At 43.9% G+C, this 22,176-nt stretch overlaps 1 protein-coding gene across 2 annotated transcripts in view; it reads left to right on the top strand.

Moving 5' to 3' along the window:
* adgrl1a (adhesion G protein-coupled receptor L1a) overlaps positions 1-22,176 on the top strand; it is a 198,957-nt gene that overhangs the window by 120,483 nt on the left and 56,298 nt on the right. For both annotated transcript variants that reach the window (XM_078161406.1, XM_033644876.2), the window contains exon 2: positions 13,676-13,860. In XM_078161406.1, the coding sequence (XP_078017532.1) occupies positions 13,791-13,860 (70 nt within the window). In that variant the 5' untranslated portion in view covers positions 13,676-13,790. The remainder of the gene's footprint in view (positions 1-13,675; positions 13,861-22,176) is intronic.

Below are 22,176 nucleotides of genomic sequence, written 5' to 3'. Positions count from 1 at the left end.
TAGCAGCAGCAGGCGCCATGAGATGTCTGTTGATTCATCTCCCTTTATGTGCTTGGTTCCCTTTCTCTACCGAACCTTTTTACCCGAACAAAGGCAGACGAAGGGAGTGATTCAGAGTGACCAGACGCCCGAGACTCCCGGAACAGAGAGGGAAAAGGTCACATGAAATAGGAGGCTCCATGGAGACCACCGACCAGAACGAAATGTGTCGATGAACTGATGTACCAGGGCCTCCGGGGACAGGAGGAGATGGAGGGAAAAATGAGTATTCGAAAAGAAAGAAAAAGAAACTGTGGGTAGAGGCAGAGCTGTGTGTGTGTGCACACGAATGTGTGTGTCTCAAGGCGTAATCATTACACCAGCGTGCATATCAACACAAAAATATGCAAGTGTGTTCAGAGTGAACGCACGGGAGTGTTCATGTGTGTTTTCTGTCTGTGTGTGTAAACTTGCTTAGCTTCAGACTATGAGCAGTAGTTGGGGGAGGCGTTCGGCGCAGACCCTCTGGATCCTCTCCATGCACTAATGGGTGTTCACCTGGTGTGGATCCCGGCAAAGCGTTTCCAGCACTGCGCTGTTGGTAATTAACAGAAGCAGGCAGTGGAAAGCAGCACCTGTTACAGCCTGACTGACTGAGGCCCTGAGCTCTGGGCTCTGGGCTGTGTCTCCCACAGCTCCTCTCTAATAATCAGACCACCACAGCCCGTCCTTCCTCCGGGACCTCACAGCATGAAAGTATGCACTTGTGTGTTTGTGTGATTATATGTGTAAGATAAAAGAGGTGGATTAAGAAGAGGTGGGGACAAAGAGGGAGAATGTCTACAGTCATTTCAGTAGCAACTGGAAAAGTGCATGCAGTAGAGTGTAGATCTCGGTGGTGATCGCGGCCATTCTAGACAATTCTTCTAACTCCAGCAGACACGTTTAAGAAGCTCCCAGAAGCTAAGAAAATATACGCCTTGTCTATTTGTGATGCAGCCGTGGCATAACTGGACATTGAACGATACTGACGTCATCTGTGGGCTACAGCACAACAAAGTAGGAACAACAATCACAATTAAAGCAGACCTAAAGAGAAACCATTCAACTACAGAGCTTACTTACTCTTTCTAGATGTCAAAATAATCTACAAAATGGGGCAGGCAAAACACTCTGCTTTTAAAATGCTCCTGGTGTGTATGATGCCGTGCAAGGACGAAACAAAGCCAGGTTGCAGCCAGACCATGGAGAGCTGCATCGTCCCTTCCAGCTCCCTTAAAAAACAGGGACTAATTCATCATGTAACATGCCAAACTTTAATGGATTATGGGATTTATCTGCAGATGCAGTCCAAACTTTCCTATGGATGTCAGCTTTTAAGCCATGGTAAAGGCCAGAGTGTGGCCTGCAATGGACCGGGTAAGGCTTGTTGTTTTTAGCCGCGCTGATTTCATGAAAACTGGTTGAGAGGAGTCAGCAGTCAATGACGGTATAAACAGGCAATAAAACAGGTTTTTCGGTAATCATGAACCACTGCGACCACGAGAGGTCCTTGAAAATACAGGCATAAATGTGCACCCAAAATATTAGGCTGATTGGTACAGTTGTATTCGAGATTAGCTGCGGACAGATGGATACACACAAACACCCCTGGCGGACATAATAATGGCACCTCCATACATAGCTTAAGACACTCTGTGTGATTCTGAGTGTTATTTCCAGCAAATATGAATGCTAGTGTCAAACATTAACTTGTCTCATTCCCCGACAGTTGAGCAACAGCAAAATGCACAAGGCTGCTGTGTGACGATTAGACTCTTGTTGTTTTCCAGAGACTTGATTTATCCACCTCACATGAACGTGTCAGCGGCCTATTTTTGCCACTTCTGTTCATTTAAATAAACCCTAGCAATTTCTCTGTCACTGATTCAGTTGTGTGAGATTACAGATACATGTCATAAATCAGTGGTTTTCAGCATTAAAGGGATACTATGCTGATTTTCAAGCAACGTTGTATCACAGTAGTGTGGGAAGTGTGTGTGTAAATGAACTGTGGTAAACTTCCATGGGGCTTAGCAGTATTCAGATCTCCCTGCTCATCTCTCAGCTCAAATCTGCATCTGGCAGATTTTTGCTGGGTCTAGGACTATTACTCGAACTGCAGATTGTACTTCCGCATTTTTGCGTGCCTGCCACCACGGACGCAAAGAGTATAGATTAAGATAGAGACCTCGCCCCTCTCATACTCCAGTCAAGCTGTACATGTAAAACTATAGGCAGTGCAAGATTCTGTTACTGCAGTGACTATTTCTCGCCTAAAATGTTTTCAGGAAACATATTTTAGCTTACCATTTACCTGTAATTCGCCACCATATTTTTTCCTGTGTCAAAGAAGACAAACTTGGATAATGTCACCCACCAATGGGAGAGTTTATTGGTCTGATGTGGTGCTGTGTATTCTGGTAGTTGTAGGTTTTTACCTCTTGAGCAAAAGCGAACGTCACAGCCTTTTTCCTCTGTTTTCTCTGATCATGTAGCACCGATTTCAAAAGTATTTGCATCTTTCTGCTGCATACCCAGGCCCATTTTATGAAAAGACCATCTTTCCAGCTGTAAAATACTTCTTTAAGTTGAAATTTAGCTAAATAAGATCCTTGCGCTCATGTGTGTGTACGTATCTCCTGTTATTCCTGAGAAGCTACGAAGGCTGCTCCTGTGCTGAATGTGGGACAGTGTCAGTGTGCCTTCATGTATGTGTGCGCAGGGGTAGAGCCGGGTGGGGGTCGTGCATATGTGTGTGTGAGACGAAGGTAGATGGAGAGAGGAAGCAAGAGAGGAAGTGACTGACAGCCATGTTTCAGAATTGGGGCATACCAGCCAGGCCTGCTGTGTCAGAATCTCCTGATGCCCACTCTGCCCATCCTAAAGCTGGATAACCTTGGCAGGCAGATTGGGGTCACTACGATCAAATTAGATACATCACTCACACACAGGCATACACACACACCGTCGTACAACACAAATCACTCCGACATGTGCATTTGGAAAAGGTAGACATGTTTGCATCCACATAAAAAAGCAAACTCCTACTCACTGTGTTCTTGTGATGCACGACAAAATCATCAGGATAACTCCAGACAGATAGGGAGGGTCAAGGAAAATTCACTCAAAGTTGGACTTTTGGTTGAATTGCTAAAGTCACCCTAAATTGAGTTCTGGGCTGCCCAGCTGTCACGATGAGAGAATGCACTGGGTTGATAAAAATCCAGATATACTCATCTGAGGTTTAATTAATGTGCGCTCACATTAAAGGGTAGAAGCATACGCTCACAACGCGCTCAGAATGCAAACAGCTTCGTGTCTCCGTGTGGGTCATTTACATGCTAGTGTGAAGCTCTGACATTAAGAGTGTTGCTATTAAACAGCACTCTGGAGCTATCGTGTCAGAAATCCGAACCCTGAAAACAAACATAAACGCGGAATATCAATCAAACATTAACGTTGTTAAAAGGATATCATAGATTTTTTTTTTTTTTTTAAGGCTGCTCTTTATCAGCTGTGGAAACTGGATGTTTTTACAAACAGTGAACGCACCGCAGTACAACAACAATGTGGGCTACACGTTCAAAGAGCAGCCTGTGGCAAACTTTATATACCAAATGCATTGAAGGGATGAAGCATGTTAAAGCCCAGTATAAAGTAAAGAGGAGGAGACAATTCATACAAAATATAATATCAGTGCTTTACACTCAAACGTTCCAACTACTCAGCTCAATTCATAGTCACACCACTTCATACATGAAATCAGATATAGAATATTTATTGTCAGCGACGATGAAGCAAAGCACGATCAGTTTGTTTTTGGTTTTTGGACTGTCAGACCCTCCTGACTCCAACTTGCCTCCCTAAAACCAAACCTTTGCTTGTGTAGAAAGTGGATCTCTAAAGTGCAAGTTAAAGATGTGACGGAATAATTAGTTGATGGTGCCACCGACACAAAAGATGGATACTTCCATTGTATGGGCCTCAGCAATGAGATGAAAAGAATGTCAACCTATTTTTAAATGTCACTGTCTCTTTTTGTTCTGAATCCCTGCTCCACTTTGTGCCACAGATCTAAACTGGGTCAACATCACATGTGGCGCCCCGGTGGGCCCTTCTGTGTGTGTACATGTGTGAGTGTGTGCGTGTGGGTGAACATGTATGCGAATGCTCCGAGACATGTGCATGTTACCATACGCCAACATCAACACTTAGGAGGGGGTGTCTACAGTTTGCCTCGAGTGAGTCCCAATAGTAGCTAAACAATTACGAATTAGTTTTTTCCACACATAATTATTGTCTATCATCCCCAATTAGGAGTGAGCATGCATTATCTGCAAATTGTTTAAATGTGTTGCTGTGCTCATTATTAGAGAGAGCTGTGGGTAGGCGGGAGTGTAAAAGGATTGTGTGTGTGTGTGTGTGTGTGTGTGTGAATGCAGACAAACTTTGCATGTGACTGTCTGTGTGATGTGCATCTGTAGTGTGTTTGAACATAGCATATGCTTGGCTATAGCATGCTGTAGCGCAACAGTGAGGTGGGGGTTGCCCTGCTGGAGCTCTCAGATTAATAGACACTGATAATAACACACACAACTCACAGCGCTTCTGTCCTTAATGAAGATGGATCTAGCGGAGCCTGGCGGTGCACAGGCACTCGGGGTGGCAGCCTGCCAGTCACAGCCAAGTGACATCTGGGAACAGCTCAATGCAAAGGGCGGGAGGGAGCAAGATTCACCAGAGAGTACAATTTCATAACATTATCATGTTATATCATAATCCATTGTTGGTGGCTCATAAGATTAATGTCAGGGCCGGCAGTTATCACTCTTGTTGTGTAGACTTAATGGTCACAGTGAATTATTCATTTCCTCTCATTGATTTGCGACGCAACTCATGCTGACAAACTTGACAGCGCAGGTTGATTGATATGGAGTATATCTAATTTGACTGTGAGGTTGGGACGCGGGGGAATAGAAACGGAGGAGGAAGCGTGAGAGGAAAAAGTCAAAAGCCAGAAACAAGATGAAGTTATGTGTCTCGGTGCAGACAGATGCGGCACAAATTGGGCTGTTCAACTTTCTGTGACTTCTTTGTGTTTTTAAAAAATAGATTAGAGTAGATCTACGTATTTAGATGACAAAAGTGACATTTGTCATTGCCAAATTGCAGTCTGAATTAAAGGAGCAGTGTGTAGGCTTTAATGGCATCTAGCTGTGCGGTAACCTCCCAGTCAGGATTCCTTCAGTGTTCATTGTTCAGGAGTAGACAGATTATCCAGAGCGGTCTCTGTCTTTCCAAAAAAAACAGACCTAGGTGATTAAAACTTGTAAAAACACTGAATAAAGCAGCAGCAACTCAGTGTTTCCCAGGTAATGTTTGGTTCATCACCGATGAGTTATTAGCCTAGCACCTGCTAATATGTGCTCACCTGTTTTCTTTGATAACTTAAGACCAGATGTTCAGGAGGTTATCACTGGGAATTATCCGCAGAGGTCTCTTCTTTTCTAACACAAACAGACCAGGTGATTTAAGATGTTAAAAACACTGAATAAAGCAGTTTTATTTTAAATCAGTAATGTTCGGCTATGGCACCTCGCACCTAGAGCCATTGTTTGGTTTGTCCATTCTGGGCCAGTGTGGATATGTGGTGGTGTAACATGGCAGACTCCGTGGATGAGAACCCGCTCCCTGTGTAGATATAAATGTCTCATTCTAAGGTAATAAAACACAACAGCACCTATTTTTTAGGTGATTATATACTAAAAAGAACATTATATTCAATTTCTGCCAATATATCCCCCAAAATCCTTCACACTGGACCTTTAATGTATAATGTTTCCACTGATTAGTGATTGGCTAAGAGATGGCTGCCAAACTGGGTCAGAGGTTTCATCCCTGTAAGACATTAGATCCCATTAGAGCGGGGCGGCAGTCAGTGTTTGCGTTAGAAGACAGGTGGGTGCTGAGGTCACTTCCTCTGGCAGCTGTGGCGGGCGTCACAGGGCAAGCATTGATGGGTGGTGGCATTGCCTCCTGTTGCATCAGTAATAATGAACAGTGACAAGCTCTCCACCGCCACAATAAATCACAGGCCACACTGGAGACACTGAAGACCAGGCCGGGGAGCGCGCGCTCTCTCCGCCGCACGGTGTCATCGCTGACGAACTGACTGACTGGCTGGCTGGCTCGGGGCAGACTATCTCTGTCACTCATTCACAGATGAAGCCCTGTTATCACACACACAGCCAACCGCCTTCAGATACTTGTGCACTCTGATTAGTATGTACAACTGTCACTCAGGAATATTGGACTCCTACTGGCTTCTTTATAGGCAGGCCTTTTTTTTTTTAGAACTACTACTGTTTCGGAAACATATAATAGTTAAAGTGTAGACTCTAGAGATGAGAAGGTGTGTGGGTTGGGGTTTGTGGAGAGCTGCAGCCGAGGGCGGATGCTGAAGCAGGAAAAAGTGCTACAGGAGTGCCTATTGAATAAAGTGAGAGGGGCTCTCTCTCTCTCTACCCCCCTCCCACCCCCCCTTTGCCTTTACCTCTTTGACAGCCGCACTAGCCCTGTTTGATATCCCTCCGCTGTGTTCTGCAGCTCTGCAGATTCCCTTGTCTCATTTGCATTCCCTTAAAGCACACTTCCATTAAAGTCTCTCCCTGTTTTTTTTTTGTCTCTCCTCTCTTTCCTTCTGTTTCTTCAAATAGGTCTTTTTTTTCCCTGGGTTGCTGTTTTGGAAGGAGCCTTATTCCCTGTTGACTACACAGCCTATCCCCGCTCTCCCTGAGTCAGTAATCAAACACATTGGCCCTAATACACAGGCCATTACAAGAGCTCTGATGTTCCATCTGCACACAGTCGGCACAATGGTGTCATTATATAAACAGCCCTGCTGCTGCAGCCAGCGAGATACTACCACACCAGAGCTCCGGCCTTAACTGACCTACCCCAGTAAATGGAGAAGTGTTGGGATGATCTGACCTGAATGTGCCTGTGCAGTCGCCGCTATCTTAACAACATTATCCATCCTGAATGAATGCTCCAGTGTTAACATCACAGTTCTCACTATGACCGAGACCGTGTGGGCTGCTCGGAGTCAATGCAAATGTAATAGAATCAGGTTGTTGTGAAGGAATAATATCTGATGCTATTATGGTGTCTTTGCTAGCGATAGCCTCACCAAAAAGGATTAGGGAGATTAGCGATAGGCCCAACTGGAAGATAACAATGAAGGGGATTTTTACGAGCTGCTATCTTTTTTTTTTTTTTTTTTTTTTTTTTTTTTTTGCTGTGACATTGATTCGATCTTGTTGTGGCATCTGTTAAGTGTACAGAGGTGCTCTGGTACAATTTGTAGAAAATTATGTTATTTTTTATCTTTAGTTTTAGGACATTAAATACTAGCAGGGCAGAGTTCCTGTTGTTTTGAATGTCATAGATAATGGTGTCAGATTGTGCCAGCCGCTGCCCTTGATGTCACTTTTAGCGCAGTGACTGAAGCAAACTCTTCCTCGTAATCAGAGTTTATCTGATTCCACGCGCTCCGTTAATGGGTGCTTTTGACACTCACACACACAGTGTGGAAGTGGAAGTGTGTCCAAATCATCACTTTGGCTAATTTGAATAATCATTGAATTAAATTCGACTGTCATACCTCAGCATCCTGGAAGGCAGGTTTGACAGTAAAAACACAGCCTCCCACTCAGCAAAGCCCGATCACAGATGGTGATGGTAATGATATTTCATGGTATGTCTGTTACGTTTCCAAAGGAAAAGTAGGATAATTATATTCACTTTGGCGAGTGATTAGTTTTATGGAGGTGAAGGAGTAATTAATGAATTCTATCTCATCCTCATTTATTGTTACACTTCCTTGTATTGCTCCCACTTGCCTAACTCAAGAGAGTACAAAAGAGTATCAAGTGTGACAAAGCTTCGGCTCCGATGACTCAGAGGGAGAATTACTTAGAGGCCCCCAGGCGAAGCATACGTTTTTGTCGTTCTCTGCAGTCTCATCAAACTCTAATACTACATGGCTAGCCTTCACTGAGTCTAGTGATACTTTCCTCTGAAATAAAGTGCCTGTCTCAGACCTGACTGAAACCAAATCCCAACAGCCCTGAATAAAAGAAAAGTACTTGTTTTCAATTCATTCCAATTTAAGTGGATGTTGGAAGTTTATTTGAACTGAATTTTTACTTGATTACAAATATTTAATGCAGCAGTTTGCATCACTTTCTGATTTGTAAGTGAGATGTGATTGCCATTCAGTTCTGCACGCTCGACTGTGTCGGTTGCTAGGAGGCAATCATTTCCTTCATAGCAGGAGCTTTGCTACTGAACCAACTATTTGTTGTTGAAGCATCTGAGGCATAAACATCAATCCTAATAGCATGGGAAATGCTGGTGCTTCATCTTCGGATGCAAAGACTTCTCTTTGCATGGAGCAACAGACCGTCAGAAGTTATGACTGTCAAATCTTTAAATCAATCACAAGTGTTTTTCTAACCAAATAAATTTGTGTGTTTGTGTTTTCCCGCTCCCCGCGTTGCTCCCTGTTGGCCTGCATGATTTTCACTTGTTCATACAACATACCTCATCTTCAAATATATTGAAATGCTAATTAAGAGCTTTATGCGGGAGAGCATCTTTGGCAAGCTCTCAGTGGAGAATGTACTTTTAAAGCTGCAGTGTTAGTCCAATCAGCTGTGTGTATCTTTTGCCTCCTGACCACGGGCTGCCCGGTCACACACACACACACAGGCACGCTTATCATACTTGTCTCTCCCACCTTGATATCAGATTCCCCTTGGAGAGGGAAAAAACAGAGGAGAGAAAGCCTGAAGCTGTAGCAGCTCTGAGAGTTGCACCAGCTTTGCTAATTATGCAGCAAAAACTGTCGACGTAAACTCTTTGTTCTCGCTCCTTTTGATTCTGGTCGGGTAATGTTCCTAAATGCCTCTTTCCTCTGTACAGAAGTGATTTGCGTGATGGGCTAAACATGAATGGTTCCCGTGACAGACACACGCAGCCTATAACAGTACCCCCCACCCCGTATAAAAAGGACTTGTGACACCCTGTTCTCGATGAGCGTGTCTGCTAAAGCAAACAGATCCTAATGATCATGGTGATTATCGTAATGATCCAATAGAAGTGGATAATGAGGTTATTTGCTTTGGATCAAGGCAGCCTGTAAATTAATAGCTGAAGAAACAGAGGGTAGCATCCCAAACAAGATGACAGAGCTGTGCACTTAAGTGTAACTCCGCCATCACTTTACTCAGACAGGCGCACGTCTGTCTTTGAGTTGGTACAGCTGACTGTCATTCGCCCTGCCTCCCACTGTCTCCCCTGCTCGCCCTCCTCACCTTTCCACCAGTCCGGTGAAATTGCTGTCCGTTCTCCCATTTTGTGGGCTCCGGTCTCATAGGGATATGATGTTCCGCTCTATTAGAAGAGAAACAGTGATGATAATAATGGTGGATGTGATCAGTGCAAAAGGTCAGCCCCTGGCCTCGGGCGCGTAACATCCTCCAAGTAGGGAGAGCGCAGAGGGCGAGGGACACCCATCTCACACCCTCCAAAGACTCCTAACCTTCCTCCACCCAGAGGCACACTGACGCAGAGACACAGGCAGAAGAAATGCTCTCTCCTTTGACATTACTTCCTGCTTTCTTACTATTCCTTTACTGTCCTCACTTAGCTATTTTCAGCCGTCTCTCCTCCCACTCTCTCTTATTTATTCTCGTTATACAGAAAGTCATCCCTCCCTCACTTCGTTTGTTCCTTACTTCCTTTTGCTCCTTCTGTTCCTTGTTTATTAGTTAGTCAGGCTGCGTGATGCTTCCTGTCTTTTTTTTTGCTCCATCGTTCTGTCACTCCTTTGTTTTGTCCCTCCTTTGTTTCTTCTTTTTCTTCATTTTGGCCATAACTGCATTCTTCTTTCCCGTCTGTTCTCCCTTCCCTCCACATTGAAATGGTGTTGTGTAATGCTAGCTTTCTTTTTGTCACAAAATAAAAATCAATTTATCCACCATGCACTTTCCTCTCCCTCTCTCCCTCAATCCCCAACCTGCCTTCCCCTTCCTTCTTCCCTGCCTCCCTGCACTCTTTCTCCGGCCCTCCTCATCTTCTGAGACCACAGGAGAGCTATTATTGAAAAGTACAGACAGAAGCACAGTCAAAAGAAACAAGAAGAAAGACAGATTTTTCTTATTAAAACCACAAAAGTTGGAGGAAAAAAACGACAGCCTGTCACCGCACAGGAGGGGATCACTTTTTGACCATTAATAATACAGAGAGAGAGGAAAGGCCGTGAGAGAGAGCGGTGCCGCCAAGGCTTCTACAGTACCACATCACATGTCTATTGCTATTTGTTTACTGCTTTTCTACTCTTTCTTTGTCTCTCCTGCCCTCCCTCTGAGCATGTCCTTTTCTCTCAGCTTCTGGTCATAGAGGGTGGTCGCAAACAAACTCAAATTAAGGCACAGGCTGCACTAGTGCAGAGGTTGTGTGTGTTTGTGTGTAGTGATAGAAATAAACGCTGGTGTAAAGAACAGCTGCTGCGGATGTGCTTTGTACTCTATGTTCTGCTTGCATACTCTCTCTCACTCTTTGCTGTTTGCCCTCCCTTTCTCTCCCGCTCTTGCTCGTACTCCACGACATCCAACATACTAATCCACACAGCGACACCCAGGCAGGTCGGTGGCTGCGGGCCGGGCGTTGCCACTGGGGAGGAGGGTAAATATCAGAGAAGGTCAGAAAGAGGAGGGGCTGAAGAGGTGGAGGGGAAGCCAAATCAGTGATGATGAACAGAGGGGGTGAAGTTACCCAGTCACTCAGGAGCTGCCATCTTGGCTGCCAGGAGAAGAGAGCTTGGCCATGGCTACATGTTGATGTGTGTGTCACTGAGCAAACAGACAAGGATCAAAAGATTTAAAAATTCAGCACTTATTGTCCTAGAACAATGAACTCCCGCACACCGTCTGCTACACTTGCAATAATAGAAAATTCTTTGGGAACAAGAACATTTTGATTCGGAGACCTTCATCGGGTCTATCTTTTGTTTTTTCCTTTTGAGCACTTACTTTCCCAGACGTTTACTTAGAATTTTTGCTTTTTTTTTAAATTAAGATACACATAACACAGAACACATCCTCCACACTTTTGAAAAAATAAATTATAAATTATATATATGTGTATATATATATATATATATATATATATATATATATATATATATGTGTGTGTGTGTCAAAGAATCAACCAAACAATATGACCAAACCAAACCAAACAACCAAAAAATAAATAAATAGTTAGTTAATAAATGAGTGAAGGCACATTGAGCACATAAACCGTGTTTCGAGACCCCATCATTTCCAGTATAGTCCAGGAAAGAGTCCCAAATGTGAAAAATCTTGAACAGCTGGTCCTTGAGCCAGAGGCTTACAGTTTCTAAAGGTATAAGTTCCATAATTCTCCAGTAACAATATGAAACCGTAAGGACAGTATCTGAAATCCTCTGAAGTAGAACCCACGTCCTTGCACTAAAAAGAAGCACCTTAATCAGCCTCAGTGAAGAGGAGCTAAGGTTCAGGGCTGCTGACTATATCCCAATTTTCTTAAAAATAATATCAGTTTCTTTACACACCTTGACCCAGAAGACAGGTGGAGAAGAAATTTACAGCCATAGATACAATGGAAATACAAATCTTAAGAGTTTTTATGCTTATTGCAGTATTTTGAAAGCGAAGGATTAAACTTGTTGCATTTCAGTGGCGTAATCTAGAGCCTATATATAACTTTAAATTGCAACTCCTCAGCTTTGTTGGTGAATAAACAACCTGAAGAGCATGACCAGATACTGCCCCACTTATCATTCTCAATAGCCTCTCCAAAATAAGCTTCCCAAAGAATCTGATTCAACCCAGGTATTCATGATTTGGGACTGACAGGGCCCCGTAAAACCTGGTTTCTTGGTGTCAGGATTTTGAATCACCTTTTTTACTGCTGAAAGGGAGAATCCGTTGGGGTGTAACTTAGTAGCAGAAGGCTTCAATATTTTTAGAGTTAGATTTTGATTTCACATGTTCTGCTCTAAGCTTCCGTAAGCTTTATCACTTTATATCACCGAAACATTATAAGAGTTTGGAGCTGCGTGCGGTGGTTATTTTGTAGGTTAGCTGAAAATGCAAGGGCTCAGGCTTAGGAATAGAGTTAAGTTAGCAGCACTGAAAGTAGCCGAAGCTTTTTGTTTGAGAGAGTGTGTGCATGCTAAAGTTTCAGGCGGCAACTGTCATAATTGCTCAAACCGTCACTATATCCACTATATCCGCCCCCTTGAATTGTTCCAATGGCATTTTGCAAGTATCCTCAGCTCCGGCCGCTTTTGGCTCAGCTGTTTTCAACATGGCGGCTGGGACACAAACCTCATTATCAGCTCAACAGTACACTAATATGTGTTGCTGAAAAATATTTGAGGCGAGAAATAGGCAATGCAGTAACAGAATCCTGATAGATATTTGATCAGTTTGACAGTGTCACTGAAATTCACAAGCAGTGATTGACATGATTGACAGCTGCGTTACAGGATCCTCGGCTCTGATTGGTCGTTTTTGTTTAGCCGTGGCGAAATCTTGCAAATGCCATTAGAACAACGTCTGTCTCATCTGTTTTTGTGTGGTCGTAGTGACAGTTTCAGCAAATGTGACTTTTTTTTTTTTTTTGATAGAAATTACCAATTAGAACTTACCGCATTATATTATACCCTCCGACAGTATAGGATCAATCAAATAAAGGGGATAGAGGGATGGAAAGATCAAAGGAAATCCTCTAACCCCCATCTCCCTCCAAAAAATAGGAAAAAAATACACACACAGATACAGACAGATGCAGTCCAATCTGTCTGTTTCATCAGCAAGCTCAGCAGGAGGAGTATTAGCTCTAACAATACCGTCTCTACTGTTTTCTGTCTTCCAACCCCTGGAGGGGGCAGAGCAGTTTCTACCATCAAAAAATCAGAGCTAAAGTTCCAGATTATGATTTATTTCATTAGGCAAATGAGATGTTTGAGCCCTTTGGCACTGCTGACTGAGTCACAACTTTTCACTGTCTCGCCATGTGTGCATGCCCGCTCACAAACACACACACACATACACACAGAGGACATGTATTTTTTTCACATGTTGAACATAGCCCTGTTAACATCCCCAAAACATATGTAGCATGTCTGATTCAATCAAGCGTTCAAACACTGTAGAGTGATGAGCTGGTAGTGGCAACAGCTGTTGCCATGCCATCCTGCACAAAATGGCCTCAGATCTCCCTGTCTGATCATTATACCTGACCACCACAGGGGGAGCCTCTCCTCTCCTCTCCTCTCCTCTCCTCTCCTCTCCTCTCCTCTCCTCTCTTAGTATGCTTTACCACTCATGAGGCTCTCAGTTTTGTGCTGAGTTATTATCACATATTCCAGTGATAAATGCAGAATAAATTAGTCAACACTGTCTAATTCAAATGCCGCACTGAGAGGTGTACGCATGAACAGCACAACAGTAGAATGATTCCTCTTTATGGACACACAGTTACATACAAATGTTTACGAGGCTCTTACCTCTCTGATGTTTCCTTCCCTTGTTTTCTGCAGGATCACCCTCAGGGAGGGTGTGAGCTGAGGAAGCGCTGCCCCACTCACCTGTGCCTGCTGACCGCCTCTACGCTTTAGCCCCACCCCTTGCCCTGCCCCCTGGTCAGCCTCCAACATGGCTCTGGCAGTATGGGTCATCTTCACCTGTGCTGTGGCTATCAGCAGTGTTGCTCCGTCCTCGGCAGGTGCGTAATAAATATAAAGATTTTATGGTATTTTTTAATATTGTCACATTACATTACAAATAACTACACTCATGTCTATTCAGTATTCTGTAAGCCTTTATTTATACATGCAGCATATACAGTATGTATAATTTCGTATTGCCTCACTGAGCCAGCTTGTAATGTTGCACTAAGCTCCTGTTAGGTTCACCGTGCTCTGTAACTGGCCCGACCAGGTTATTGCAAATGAGGATGTAATATTTATACGTTAGCTACGTGATGAAGGTTGTAAGCGTATTGACTTGCTGACCAGGCTAGAAACGCTGCACTTGATTAACCAAACTGCCTCGACAGGAGACGGGGAGAGATTGTGAGCGAGGTAGAGAGTGTACGTGTGAATGTCAATAAAATTTCTTGTCATCTCGATGTTACTCGGAGCGTGGCGAGAATATAAGGGGGGAATCCGTGCATGTAACAGTGCCATATGTGTGACCTCTTTGAATGTGCCATGTACCATGAGACAGTTCATTTTGTGTTTGTGTGTGTTTGTGTGTGCGCTAGCTGTTGTAAGCCTGGCAGCAGGTGACCTGGTTGGGCTGAAGTGATGCTGGAGGGTGTGTGTGTGTGTGTGTGTGTGTGTGTGTGTGTAAGAGGGAAGGAGCAGGGATTGCAGGGGGAGGCAGAGGGCCGAGGAGGGAAAGGAGGGGCTGTTGGGTGTCCTGCTAGTGGCCTGCCACACAGACAGCAGCACACCATCTGCTGTATGCTCTCAGTCAGCTCTGTGCCAATGAGCCGCTGGGTGATGGACAGCTAGGACGAGCAGTGGGAGGAGCGTCAGGCAGAGACACAGCCGCCACAGGGAGGGGCTAGTGATGAGGCGGGAGGAGTCGAGGAAACTGAGGGAGGGAGGTTAAAATTAAAATGTGTTTGTGTATGCCTGTGTCAGCATTGGTTTCCACTTTCCCTCCGTGTAAGCTCTGATTGGCCAGGTGCAGTTCTAATTTGAGTAGGTGCTGTTTTTTTTCCCATCTTAATTTGGCTGCTTTTGTAGCATTGGATTTGAGTAGCGTACGCTCTGTTCCATCGGACACATTTGGCCTCTGGCGCTGTGTTGCTTTGTGTTTGTGTGTGGGTGTGTGCATTTGCGTGAAAATAATCCCGCTATCTGTGTGACCTGGCACTTGGGGTGTATTAATAATGCATTAATAATCAATTGACTGTTATCTGTATTCAGCTCCAAAGCAGAGGTGCAACATTCGGTTTGATGAAATTAAGAAAATCTTCTCCTAATGGGATCAGGCACACAGGCACGCACATAGACAAGTGGTTGTGGTGCACAGAATTTTGGCAGCTGATTTTCAGCTGAAATGTATTCTCTTTATTCTACGGTAGTTCAACCAGGGGAGCAGGGGAGAATAAGAAACGAGAGTAGGGGAGAGAGAATTTAAAGGAAGAGGGCCGGGCTTTGATGTGACGAGAGCTGCTGAAATCACTCTCAGGCTAATCAGAGCTCATTTGGAAACCTGCAGGATCATCACACATGGCTTCACAGTCTAATGTGTACCCCTGCTCCTCCTCGGTGTCCCGACTAATCTGCCATGCTTTAACCTCACTCTACTCCTGGCTGCACACTCTAATATTTACCCCTAACACCCACACATTTATTCTCTTCTGAAACCAGCTCTTTAATGCAAATGTTCCTAACCAGCGTGAGCTTTGTACACATATTTCCTTCTTGCTTCGTCCCATAGTCCTCACTCACCTGCCCTATTATCTTGTAAAATCGCTGTGCAGTTCTCCATTTCTCTTTGAAATGCACTGGCTGTGTGATACAGAAACAATATTTTCATCCGTGAATGCAAGCTCACACTAACCTAGGGAAATAAAGTCATGTTCCTGGTGGTATATACAAAACCCTTCCACCCGCCCTGCCCGGCAGGCTCCCCGACAGACTGACATGCACACCCTGACAAACTGAATGTCCCGCTGATTCCACAGAATGCTCGAGAATGTACAACCCTTCATACGCAGCGTTGTTGCTCTGAAAGCCCATTAGGCTTGCTTAATGTGGCAGGCATTGCAGGCAGCTGCGCCGTATGTGATGAAGCCCTGACATAGAGCTTTCATTTAGCACAGCGCAAGCATCGCTGTGTGCATCTGTTGGTGTGAGTGTGTATTTGTATTTCTGTGCTAGTGCTGTCCCAAATACCAGTTTGTGGGCGTTGAAGCTTCAGTGAGAAATGTCCACGATTAATTGAAGCTTTGACTGAGGTGGGGGGTTAATAAGAGACTCAAGGACTCATGTCAGACTTTTTGGAAACATTGGTTTTCAGTTGTTACAAGTTAAATAACATGACAGAGTGCCACTTTGTTAGCATGCAGGTCGCAGTCACGTTTTTCATAAAGGCTAGAAAACAGAACACTTTGCGAGACAGCCTAGCTGTTACTGACAGATTTCAGGTGATTTGCCAAACTCGTTGTACATTTGTGATATGTCAGTTTCCTTTGGCATATCTGGCACTCAACATTTTGGGAGTCATCTTGGTCAATTTTGAGAACATTGCAGACACTTTGTTGACATCTTGCTGGTGGGTCTGTAAGCCTGTCATGTGAATTCAAACTGTCTCAGTTTCAGCAGTGCTGGACTGCTGGTGACTGCTGGTCGATCTGGAATCACAAAATGATCACTAAGTTCAAATGTCCCTGTCTGAGAATAACTAATAATAATTAATGTTGATGCATAATAATAATGTTGGATTACTAGTCCTTTATTTATGTATCGTTAGTTTATATAGTAGCATTCCAATGCTTGTACCAGTGCTTAGTACAAGGTCAATAGAAGCAGGGGTCTACCACGCCAGACAGGACCGCAGGTGCAGGCTGTGCAAAGATGCTCTTGAGACAGTTCAGCACATAATAGCAGGGTGTAAGATGCAAGCAGGAACAGCATACATTGAATGCCATAACCAAGTGGCTGGCATAGTGTACAGGAACATCTGCACTGAGTATGTGCTGAAAGTCCCAAGGTCAGAATGGAAGACACCTCCCGAGGTGGTTGAGAAAGACCGAGCTAAGATCCAGATCCAGACTGACAAACTGGTGATGGCTAACCAACCGGACATCGTGTTGATCGACAAACACAAGAAGAAAGCAGTGGTGATACATGTAACAATCCTGAGGGGGATTTTTTTTTATATATGATTTTGTATATGTTAGGGGTGTAACGGTACATTAAAAGGGATAAGCTGGGCTCCGGCGCATCTGGATTTTCAGTGTTGGGGAGGTTACTTTTGAAATGTAATATGTTACCGCACTAGTTACCCTGTTAAAAGTGTAATAAGTATCCAAATATGAAAATATTCTGAATATGATAAGATCATGTGAATAACATATTCTGTTTAGATCATGTGATTTAAGTCTTTTTCCGAATTTAGCATTTTCTGATTGAGTCATGGGTTGTTAAAGCATCCTCTGGGCGTGTATACAGCACCTTCGTAATATGTGTGTCAGTTGGGGTTTTCACTGCAGTTTGCGACACACAGCTTTGATTTGTTTCTTCCCCATCCTGGTGATCGGCACATCTGGGTGATGCGTGTTGAGAGGGTTACTTTAGAAATGCAATAGGTTGCAGATTACTAGTTAACCCTGTTGGTGATGTAATAAGTAATGCCACTATTTTAATTACCTTATCAAAGTAATGTAACTTGTTACATTTGATTAGTTTTTGATTACTTTTCTGTTTTGAGCTGGGGAATAAGGCTGAAAAATGTCCACAAATAGGCTATGCCAAAAGAAGTTATTCCTGCATGATGAAAAGACGCAAAGCAACAGAATGAATGTTATGTGTTTTACATATTAACGTTTTCCCGAAAGAGTATGGTGGGATGTAACCCCTTTGTAATTACCAACATTTTGATTAGTGCGTTAGTATGTTGGGTGCGTTTCCATCCACAGACCCTACAATGGTGGAGCAATGTCGACATAACGTCCTCCTCTTATACACACCTCTCTCTATGTTGCAATGTGTCCTCCAGCTTCGGTGTTTCATTTGCGCTCATTTGCACTAGGGTTATTTATACTTGCCTGCCAGTCAGCTCGCTGTGCTAAACCTGTTCCCAAAGGCCTACAGCTAAAGTTTACTTGAAGAACTCAGGCTTGTGAACTTTGGTTGCACATTATGTGCATCAGTCTACATGCTGTGTATTCTGTGTGCGGCTGTGCTGGTCGTTGGTTCGGCACAAATACTAGACAGATACAGCTGTAGTATAATATGTGTGTGTACAATATGTCTGTGAGTGTGTAATGATATGTAAGTGCAGGAGTCTGTGTGGGTTTTTGTGTTTGTGTAAGTGTGTTCATGTCAGACAGCTGTGTGTGTGAGAGCATTTATGTCAGTATGTGTGTTCTACTCATATCAGGACACCAGCGCCAGCTGACTGGTGGAATCTGTTCTCATCTCTCCTGTATTTAAGCCTTTGCTCTCAGATCAGTCGCGTGGAAAGGCCCCTGGTCCTTTAGTGCACACGCAGACATTTTTATCTGTCTTCCCCTCCTCTCCCCAGCTTTTTTCTTCTGTGCCTTTTCCCCTGAACGATAGTTATTATTTAAGGATGGGGGCCTAGCTGTTTTTACACATCTTCTCAACAAAGTGCTTTAGTCTCCCGACTGTCCTTGGATGGTGACAATGTCTGAACGGGGACTGATCTCAATGCAGTATTTTGCTTTCTATAATGCAGGGGGGGTAGTTATTTTTCATGGAGGGCCACATGAAGAATTCACTGTGCCTTTGCAAGCCAGATGCTTTTTTTATGACTGAGCTGACAGTTCTTTTGGGTTTAAGTTGCTCAACCTGAGATTTAAAATTCTGAATAAAGATCTTCAAAAATACTTGACCTGGAACCACATCCAATATTTAATTTTTGCACAGGGAGAGAGAGAGAGAGTAGACTTTCAGTTCCGCAATACTATATTATTAAAATGATAATTTCAAAACTGCAACCTACTCACTAATTCATAAGAATTGATTCTCTGACAGGGTTGTAGCAATAATATCTCGAGAGGAGGCAATAAAGCGGTAGTGCCGCCAACCTTGCTATGTGCTCTTGGCTCCTTGTTGTTGTATAATTTGCTGAACAGCATATTGCTTTAATGTGTGTTTTGTAAACTCTCTGCTCTACACTTTTGTTGCTATCAGACAGGTCTGAAAAACTGAGCTTACTTGAGGCAGAGCACTGGAATAAGGTGACACTAGAATAACTAACTATATTCTTAACGAGCCAATTGCTACATTTACAAGCACACTAATATTCCACTATTATTCCGAATATGATAAAATTTGATATGGTCATGTAAACAGCATATTCTGATTAGATATTCTGATTGTTTTTGCATATCCCAATTAAGACATATAATAGAGATTTAATAGCATCCTCTGGAGTTGTATACAGTGCATTCATATGCCTCTCAATTGGGGTTCTGTTTGTGACACACGGCCTCTTGTCTGTTTGCAGTCAACTCTGTGTGTTGTCATGGATACGTTGCACACAAACCAACTAGCCAACAGTTTGCAAGGCTGGCGTGGGGATGCATGCCCAAAAGAAACGCCCACATTGCTGGTCGAAAGGACAAACACACCTACTTTTAAAGATTATGAAAGATTTTGACGTCAACAGGTTTTTGGATATGTGCAGATATCTCAACACTGACCTTTTCAAGAAGGTGGTTGAGGAAATGAAAGAGGGAGGCAGTGCTCGCACGGTCAAACAAGTCCTCTGCCTGTAGGAAACTTTGAAATAAGTATAGGAATATGAATTTTTATTATCCATGAAAACCGCTTCACAGGAATATTCTACTTTTGAAAATAGGGGCAAAAACCGGAATATTTTGTGCACATAAACATCAGCGAGGTGAACTTTGTAACCTCTCAGGCTCATGCTCTTGTCATTGCTCCTACATGCTGCACCTGCTGCTGTTAATTTTGAATTCTTAATTCTGAATTCTTGTTACAGCATCATTATCATACATTGAAATTAAATGGGAAGTAACCTTTGAAGTATTGTTTTCCCCAAATACAACAGTACAAATATGTGTTGCCACAATTTAAGTACACTATTAGTGGCACAATCATAGACAGCCAGATGACTTACACCCACTTTAATGGTTTAAATTCAGAACTATACAGACAACTCTCATTTTCAAGTTTCTAATAATTTTTTGTTTTATAGACCGAGCCCATCAGAACCGGCTAGTTATGTATGTGTTTATAGAGTCAAGTAAATGCTCTCATTGTGTCTGAAAATGGCATTTGAATATGTTTTACCATGTTCTCTCCCTGCCATAAAGCTGAAATCCACAGGCTTCACTGACACTAATTGCTAATCTAGCGGCTTGTGAATATTGCTGCGTATCATCTGGATTTTGCAATAAAGAACTGCTGTAAAGCCTTTTTTCCCCTGTTTCTCTATTTTCGCTCATCGTGTGCGTTTTCAAGCTTTTGCCGCCTCCTCCCATCATACTAGCAACAGTCGCTGCTTCTCACTTCTCTCACTCCTAATGCTCACCTCTCATTTTCATCCAATCTCTCGGCTTTCCCTCCCCTAACACCTCAGCTATTACTCCCTCTCTCTCTGCATCGTGATGTCCTTCCCTTTCCCTCTCCCTCTCCCTCTTCCTATTCCCTCTTCCATTTTCCTCCTCTCTTCCCTTTCCGCCCCCTCTTTCACCTCCTTTCTCTTCTCCCCATTGCCTTACCCCACTTTCTATCCAGCCTCCCTCCTCGAGTATCATCCCCCTGGCTCTGTTTACCTATCCTTACCCTCTGCCTACTATCTGTTAACAGGGCACATCTCTTGTTGTTATCATTCCCTCCTTTCCCTTTTCCTTTCACTCTCTTTTGCCTCTTTCTATCGTCTCTCGTTTGCTACCTCCCCTGCTCCCTCCCCGGTGCTGGGGGTTGCTGTGCTCTTCAAAGCCCTTGGCTGAGAGCAGTAGATCACAGAGAGGCCTGTGTGAGTGAAAGGTTAATGGATGGCCTTTGAACATATATTGGTAGTCGGGGGCGGGCGGGAGAAGGAGGGAGAGGCCGGGGCGGAGTGGCGGTGTGTTCTTTCAAACCTCCCTTTGAAGATGACGCACACTGCTCTCATGTGTCTGCGCCTGTATACAGGGGCTGTGGCTTTTTGTTTATTCATTCGTTCACGGTGTTAGTGTACGTGTGTTTGTGCGTGACTCTGTGTGTGTGCCCATTTTGTTTGTGTGTTTGCGCTTGCTTGTAGTTGTGTGCGTCGGGTATGTTAGTTTGTGTACATTGATTTGTGTACGGCAAACAAGCTCCTACATAAAGGATTGGGGACTGTGTTCCTGTTTGTGCAGTCGTGTGATAGCTGCCTCTTTTCTCTCAGGGCCTAGCTGCGTAACTTTGAGGCTTTGTAGCCGTGAAGGACTGTGTGTGTGCGTGTGTGTGTGTGTATCCAGGGCTGTTGGTGCTGGTGTGTATGTGTCAAGCATGTCATGCGCTTGAGAATGTGTGCATTTGCTTCTCGTGTGTTTTGTGGACTGTAGATTGATAATTACCAGCAGCAGCTTACGGCTGGCAGCCAAGGGCAGAGAGTGTAGAGGGGGGGGGGGGGGTTGGGGGGAGAGAAATGTAGGGAGGGAAATGGATGAGTGGAGAAGCAGGTAAAGCTGCGAGAGGGGGTGAAGAAGGAGAAGAGGATGGGAAGGTAAGAGGGGAAAGCGTGAGGTGAAGGGTCAGGACATGAGGGAGTAGTGGAGACATGGAGAGAACGAGGGAAGGGTGAAGAGGACGGGTGGGGAAGGTAAATGAGAGAGTTTCCGGGTGGGTGAAATTGGATGAGGGATCGAGGGATGGTGCTGAGGTGAAGAAGAAAAAAAAACACAAAGAGAGGGGGAAGCATACAGTGTATGTTGATTGCATTGCAGGTGAACACGATGGCGTAAAAGGATAAGAGGTATTGAGCAGGGTTTTACAGCCAGATTCATTTTTAATTCATAGATATAAAATCTAAAGGTATAGAGGCACCTGAAACGCTGTGCTGCCTACTTGCATACAGATCGATCCGCTTATAAACATGCGCAGTAAAAATACACACAGACACACTCTGTCCACATGTCCAAGCCTTTGGCTTAGCGTATAAGGAGGTTAATTAAGTGTCTAATGCAGCGGCAGGGTTGGGCTTTGACACTCATCTTTCCTAACTGGTCTCTCGATGCGACTTGCAACTTCTCTAAAAAGCACACACACATACACATCTCTCTGACAGCACGCCATGCATGGTACTCTCTCAGTATCCCCCAACCCCCCTCCTCTCTCTCCTT

Source organism: Epinephelus lanceolatus, chromosome 18, assembly GCF_041903045.1.
Source record: "Epinephelus lanceolatus isolate andai-2023 chromosome 18, ASM4190304v1, whole genome shotgun sequence".
Lineage (NCBI taxonomy): Eukaryota > Metazoa > Chordata > Actinopteri > Perciformes > Serranidae > Epinephelus > Epinephelus lanceolatus.
The sequence above is the reverse complement of the archived record's forward strand: the minus strand, read 5'-3'. Positions and strand labels throughout refer to the sequence as shown.